The 7,800-nt window shown below is 45.4% G+C and overlaps 1 protein-coding gene across 1 annotated transcript; it reads right to left on the bottom strand.

Annotated features, from left to right (window-relative positions):
• Nucleotides 1–1,117: 1,117 nt before the first annotated feature.
• Nucleotides 1,118–3,296, bottom strand: LOC124267349 (cytochrome P450 2U1-like; the record flags this gene model as incomplete). The annotated part of the gene is made up of 3 exons (XM_046702263.1): nucleotides 2,960–3,296; nucleotides 1,957–2,481; nucleotides 1,118–1,595 (listed from the first exon to the last, which is right to left on the bottom strand). Coding segments are annotated over exons 1-3 (1,340 nt in total), but the record flags the coding sequence as incomplete, so codon positions are not given.
• Nucleotides 3,297–7,800: the final 4,504 nt, after the last annotated feature.

Genomic DNA, 7,800 nt, shown 5'->3' with positions numbered 1-7,800 from the left:
GAAAAGATCATTAACACCCATTTCAGTCAAAGTCAAACTTGTTTCCATGGAAAGGAAAAAAGAAAGTTTATTCAGATATCCAAAACTACCAAAACGCACCAGTTCACCACCAGATCTATCTATATGCCAAGTTTAATAAAGAAATATTTAACTGTTTTTATGTTCTACTGCGTGAAAACTCGAATTTGCACGGACGAACGGATTCCAAAATACTGCCCCGGCGGTAAAACCGTGGGATAAAAATAATGTAGGATGTCAACTTCTGTATCTAACACTTATATGTATTAGCAGACAATGAATTCCTTGCAAAGCTTATCATTTTATTTCCCGCCAGAGCTTCTCGTTTACCTCCCAGTATCAGTTCCCAAATTGCTTTGTCAGCAACATATAACCGACATGAATACTAGCAAGGTCATGGAAGCAATAACATTGCTGCTACCACATAACGCCTGGTTTAATCTGTCCATGCAAAAAGCACAAATATGCACGCTAATGCCAAGCAACGCCATTCTGCAGACAAACAAGACAGCCAAACGAGCAGCGAACCGGAAAACCCAGCTACTCGATAGTGCATTAGAAACAAAATAGTACCCAGCTTACTAAACGTAGACACGAATGTCAGTGACACTCGTCAGCAACTTGTTAAGGCACAACTGCTATAACCTCCCTTTAGTGATCCGCCAACCATACTACTTTATTAATAATATTAATTTTAAGTCGCGTATAATGTATTGGTTATTTTATTATTATTATTTACTTATTTATTTTTTTTAATCATTGTTTATATATATATTTTTTAATTTATTTTATTTTATTTATATTTTTTTATTTAGTTATTATATTTTTTTAAGGGGGGGCGATGCGTCTGGCTCTCACTTTATGAAGTTCATACTCTTCTAAGATAAAGAATGATGAAAGTCAGTTTCTGTATTTCATATTTGTCGTTTATAGTAAGGTTCGATTAATTTTGTTCGAAATTCAACTTCAGTAAAGAGATATTCTTTTTGCTTATCGGTGTATATTTATTGGACATTTTTTAAAAGAACACAACGTAAAGTTCAAGATATTTTTAATTATTTATATATTTACTATCATTTCAATTATATATTTAAATTACATTTGGGGGCTGTGTCTTTCCGGGCGACTATACTCACCCAGAGAGAAGGGAATGAACTCATCTTTCTTTACAATCTTGCCAGTGTCGTCAAGGAAACGGTCAGGCCGGAAGTTGTCTGGATCACCCCAAACATCCGGGTCTTGTAGGACTGAATCAAGCATCACTATGACTGGGACACCTTTGGGGAACGTGTATCCCCCGAACTGGACATCGTGGGGAACGGTATGAGGGAGTGAAGTGGGGACGATATCAGCTCGTCTCAACACTTCCATAATGGTTGCCTCCACGTAGGGCAGGTTGGTCTTGTCCTTCATGGAAGGCAATCTGCTCTGGCCAATGTTTCCTTTGATCTCCTGAAAACACTTTTCCTGTACATCCGGATTATGCAATAAATAGACCAGTGTCCAAAGTATGATAGTGGCGGTGGTTTCTGTTCCGGCTGCAAAGAGGTCTGCAATAACCATGACCAAGTTCTCCACTGAAACAGAACATCAACCTCAATATAGATCTCCTTCACTGACGTGTGAGTGAGAGAGTTAATGTTTACAGTCACATTGTCACTTCATCCATATCGTGATAAAAAAACAGGTCATACTGAAATCATTTATAATTTTATTTCATAAAATCTGTCGCCGAAGGAAGGTAAAATGCGTATTTTTCAGACCTGAACTGATTGAACTCATATTCACAGTTATCCTCTCATGTTATGATTAACACATGAACAACATATCCATAAAACGTTTCTTGTCCCATAACAAGGCAACAGGTACCCAATAAATCGGCTATAAACTGTCAAATACCAGAAGAAAAAAGTCAAGATTCGGTCTGTTGATGCTTACAGTCTAAGGTCGTCTCCTCTTGCGTTTCTTTCCGTAGTCGCATTTCCTTGATGTAGGCGTGAATGAAGTCGTCAACGTTATCCCCATCATGGTTCTGCAAATGCTCTTTTATCATAGGGTCTATGAGAAGTGAAATGATGGTTTGGATATTCTGTACGGTCTTCTTAAATTTGAATGGATCCCCTGGTAGAAAGCGCACAATAGGCAGCACGTTTAACACACCAGAAGAACCCAAGTTGGCAAAATATTCATCCATAGCTTTCAAAACTTTTACGAATAGAGGGTCGGTATATTCAAATCGCTTGCTGAACATAGTGGAACAGATGACATTGCATACTGCATTGTGCACCAGACGTTTACAGTCAAACCCTTGTCCTCGTTCTGTCTCCAAAGCCTCGACAAAGTTCGTGACCTCTTCGTGTATTTTGTCCTCCATGATGTTCCTGCCCGCTCCAAACTCCCTGAGAGTGTTGAGGGCGAAGCGTCTTTGTTCGCGCCAGAGCACCCCAGAAGTCCCGGACAGGCCTGTCAATGAAGAGGAAAGGAATGTGTTAGCACATTAGGTTTCTCATCTAAACTACAAGCATACCGGTTGGCATATTCAGAAGCATCTTGTAAAAGTTTTCTCCAGTCTCCTTGAACACGGACTGTTCCTGGTGAAATGATTCAATATTTCGCTTATCATTTTCTTTCATGGTGTGGGGGAACAGGTGGAGAAACTTTATGAAAAATCGCAAATAACCAAACACCGTTATGCATGGAACGTACGGCAGTCTCGAATTAGTAACAATTCCTTAATTAGTCATCATTTTTTGTCGAACGTTTCTATGTAGATCCTTACATCGTTATCAAGCTAAAAGTGAATACAACCAGATGATGATAGGTGTGTTTTGATAAACAGCAGATTAACATTAACATTTGCAACCAGAGGTATAATTTACAAAGCCTTCACCTCATGGAAAGCAACCTTATCTCCTTGAACTTTACAGATTGTGACTCTTACCTTTCCCTTTTACAATGTAATCATTGAACGTTGAGTGTGGCCTGTCAGAAAAAACGTCGGCGTTCTTGACAAAGGCGTCTCTGAGAGTGCTGTAGCCGTTGAGGACGATGAGAGGTTTGTTAAACAAGTAAACACTGAAGATGTCCCCATATTGTTGCCTGAGTTTCTTAAACGCAATCCGGGGATCTGCGTCCATGGAGAGGATATTCCCAACAAACGGCAGGAGATGGGGGCCGGAAGGGAGCCCAGAGGGCCGCCGCGTTAGCAGCCATAACAAAACTAGCACAGTTCCACACAACAACGCAGTGGTAGGACTGAAGGCGAATATATCCACCATTGCTCTCAAATCGTGCCTTTTCGAAACAAAAGATGTCACCGTGTGTTGCGGAGTTTACACTGAATATTGTTGCCTTATGCAACAACATGCATTGTTACACAACGAACCATAAATCAGCTATACCTGTCCTTGAATGTGTCCCAGTTCTGCCTCTAGATATAGGACACTGGAAATTTACTCTCCTGACCTAACCCCGAGTATATAGTAGTATATATAATGATAGTCCGGGATCAAGTCCAACAAAAGCCTCTGCAAAGCCTTATTTCACAAATAAAGCTTTTGTTAGGCCCTTAGATCTCGCCACCATTGTATCTACTACTTTTGAACCCCCAGTTAACTCCCCGGCTCCACGTGGCACTATTGTGCCGCTATGTCGCGTTGACCTCGATGAAACAGTTTAATGTGAATCGCCTATGATCTCTTTGGTGTTTGTAATAAAGGCTTGCTGGGCTTTTCGTACCCCCTGTTCTATGTACTTTTTTTTCTCGTCTTCGCTGATAGCAGACTTACGAGACTTGGAACGGATTTCTTGTTTCATCTTACGGTACTTGTCGAGTTCAGAGAGGATTGAGCGAAACTCCTCCTCCGAGATCTTACTGTCAGTGAGTGCTGCTGAAATACGCTCACTTACCATGTTCAGTTTTGCTTCGGCCAGAACCCTGATCTCGTCATGTTTCAATGCCTTATGATGCAGTCTGCGTGATGCAAACTTAAGCACCAACCCTAACACCCCTGCCACCCCAGCTGTTATTTCAATGCCTAGCACTATAGGTGCAGCCACGATGGTAGCTAACAACCCAACACCTGCCGCCCCTAGTCCCATGCTGGTTGCCATAAGGGCAGTATCAGTCCCGTCCACGACATTGAAAGCTCTATGGTACTTCTTATATAGTGCTTTCCGAGTGTCACGGTCTTGTTCTAGTTGGCGTTTTACATCACATAACTGTCTCAAGCGGAACCCGTCTACAGTTTCCAGGGTCTTCGCTACTTCCTCTACGACTGGGTATAGCCCCATCCTATGTGCATATAATATATCTTACCAGATATTTTCTAATTGGGCTTTTATTAATAGTCGGTCAACGTACTTGAGGCTTATAAGGTTTAGATCCGGGTGTACGAAGATACTTGAAACGATAATATGTGACTTTTGGGCTATACCAACCCCCGGCAGGTCTATCGAGGTGGGCAGTAATCTCCGTTGGTCCCCCAATTGTATGACGATACGGCAACGTATGGGGAGTGATACGGTGTTATCCCAATATACTGTCACCCCAGGTAAAAGGCGCAGGCCTGAATCCTTAACAATACCCCTTAGCATGACTTCTATCATGAGTGTGGAGCCTGATGCCATAACTAATTGGGCATCGGACTTCAACTCTCCGAACCCCTCCGTGTCGACTAGATCGTTAAGTGTGACATTGGGGCGATCGACTATTGCTGCCCGCCTATACACGTTACCTTTCAAGCGTAGGGCATACAAGGCGCGCCTTCCTCGCCAGGCTGGTCGAATCCCTCCGTGTCTCCTAGATCGTTAAGTGTGGCATTGGGCCGATGCCGATTGGCCATTGCTATAATACTATTACGAGATAGTTTCCATTTGTTTTTCTGATAATTTCTCAGGGGTGCACTTCAACCCCATGAAGTGTATGTTGTCGGGTAGGAAGATCTTGGTGAGTGATATCGTGTCTTCCACGGTCACGATGACCCCCTGCAGACTGGTGTGGTAGTCGACACCGACCCGCACGTAAACAGTGCAAACCTGATACTGGTGCCGTTTCACCCACCCGAGTTTGACCCCCTTCACGATTTCGACTTCATCCTGCGATGGTTCCCCTAGGTAGGCTTTGATGATCAGCGTGGAGTTCACCGGTAGGCTCGCCAGGACGTTGACCACGCCTTCGAATTCAGACACCAACTGCAATGCCCCATCTTGCACTCCCGGTTTACTCGATAGCATGTGGGCTGCCATACTGGCGACTGGGCTGATGACTACGCTACGTCTCTGAGCCGGGACGTAAGCCACGAGCAGGGTTCCGTTGTTCACGACTTTGTTCAGGTAGTTGTCTTTGTTATCTTTGAACACGTAGGGGGAGCCAAGCCTTATATTGAGAAACCAGTCGCCTTTAGCGGGTAACAACACCCACTTGTCACCGTCGGTGAAGATGAGCGTATATGGCTTGTTTCAGGCGACGGTAGTGCTCTCAACATCTTCTAAGTCGAACAGTTTGCCCCCGAACGATGGGTATACTATCCATTTATCATCACCGGTGTTGACTAGGGCGTACCGAGTGTTGACGACCACTCTTGAGGTATCTACTATATCACCTAGGGCTCCATCGGAGGGGACTTCAACGCGTTTGTAAATGTTGTTTTTCAGTTGCAAGGCGTACAATTTTCCATCTACTCTGGGGTCGTCGAAAGCGGCGTGTCTCCCCGAGGTCGGAGATCCCCGCATTGATGCTTCAATTTTTCAACTTCATCCCGGGCCTTGTGCGCTAGTCATTTTATGTGTAGCATTATGCTGAGGTATCCTATATTCACAGGGTTATGATTTATATGTAACACCGATATTAACCTCTTATACTGCCGCGGTGAAAACGACTCGGTTCTGCCATCGTTGTATTTCTCCGTTTTCACCGGTACGGCTCTCAGTATCGTGGAAGGGTGACCTCCTTGAATGTTGTCCGTTGTGCTCAGCTGGCCGAGATGAATACACAGCTCTCGGTACGGTACTAGGTCAGGTAACTTCGTGCCTGTGACGGTAGTTGTTGGTTTTATCTCATCAGGCGGCATACCGAGTGTCCTCGCCAATGGTCGACCGAGCCTCAAGGGGTTTATTCCGTTGTTGATTAACACCACTGTGCCGTTTGAGTCGTTCATCTTGAGTTTGGCTCCTAGGGGCTTGAAGACCTCGTCGCTTAGTGAGCACACGCTGTAGTAGCCGTCAGTTATCTGGTTGCGGGCACCACTGACGAACAGCTTGTTGTTGTTGACGTTGATGTTAGTCCATCGTGGTAGGTAGGTGATATCGCAGAGTGCGACTTCGAGTTGACCCGACGTGTTATCGATCGCGTGCATCAGCTGAACGGCCTCGCCGCTCGTTATTCCTGGAAGTGTTACGTACATGTTAGAGTATATATATCCATTATATAATACTTTAAAAATGTACAAGCCGGGAGTGTTTTACCCTAAACTGGACATAGATTTCCCACACAAGATCGTGGTCGCTGCTGGGTTGTATTTCGACGCCCAGTTTATAGATGTATTTGCTAGGTATAGGTTTTAGGTGACTAACGCTAAGGTAGTCCACGCTTGGTTCAACAACCCGATGCAGTTCTGGCAGAATCAACTCAACTTCGCTGTGTGGTGCGCTACAATGGGGTGTGGTGTGACATTGACCGACACTCGGCGGGGGCTGCTGAGTCAGTCTGTGTTCACATTCCATGTGTACTACCAGATCAGACGTATCCTCAAAGAGATCAGCGCCCCGCTCCCACAGGACGAAGCATGGGACGCAGTAAACAACCAGTACGATAGACGAGCCTACGAACGCGTTTGCAACGAATTCGAACTAGACCCGAAGACGGATTGCCGTTTGCCGGGCCCGAACCATGGGTTGGGTATCCCCATCGCTCACAATATGCATATCGCAGAAGCCAGCAAACAGCTGGTGAAAGATTGGGGTTACAAGTCGTATCATATCACAACAAACGAGTGGGATGACCGTTACATGGCTTTCGATGACAGCAAGGATTACCGATTCTGGAGGTTCGAGCAGGGGCCCGTGGATGATTGGAAAATGTTCATGCTGGACACGTCGAAAGGGTTTACTCGTGCCGGCACTGAACGCTTGAACGACTCGATTCGAACGTACGTGTGGGCGCTGTTAGGTGCGCAGGCGCAAACGCGTTCCAGTATTATCGGTAAGGGGACTGCTTACGACGCGCAGAAACAGTTCGTTGTTAACGTTCAGGATGCTATCAATGCTCCAGTTGATCTACCGAGTGCCATCAAACGCTACCAAGACGTGTTGGAATTCGCCAGGTCGAAAGTCGATTACGTGTTCGACGTGGGACTGTACATGGCTCCGAGCGATATGCAACTGAGAGTAAAAAAAGTGGTGGGCTACAACAACGAAATAGTCATAGCCACGGCAGACCAAAAGTTGGGCGTCAACCCCGATGTTAACACCCCCACGTCCCACCACCCACGACCGGTGAAATGGGTATAGTCGTACCACCCCCAGAGCCTAGGGTTCAACTAACACCCCCACAGCCACAATCCAATCAACAGGACATCGATCGTAAAACAGCCCTGGTGGTTGGCGGGGTTGCAGCCGGGTTGGGACTCATTTGGCTAAAAATTCCTTAGCCGCTACGTACACCAGACCCGCAACGGCGACGATGGCTGCCCACAGGTTTTGACCGAGCCACGTGGCAGTTTTAGCCAGAGCGCTCAGCAGCCATGCAAGACGATGCTACCAAGGATACCGGGTAGGGCTTCG

Source organism: Haliotis rubra, unplaced genomic scaffold (assembly GCF_003918875.1).
Source record: "Haliotis rubra isolate DU_JTF1 unplaced genomic scaffold, ASM391887v1 Scf1304, whole genome shotgun sequence".
Classification (NCBI taxonomy): Eukaryota; Metazoa; Mollusca; class Gastropoda; order Lepetellida; family Haliotidae; genus Haliotis; species Haliotis rubra.
Note: the sequence above shows the minus strand (reverse complement) of the source record. Positions and strands in the feature narration are given on the sequence as shown.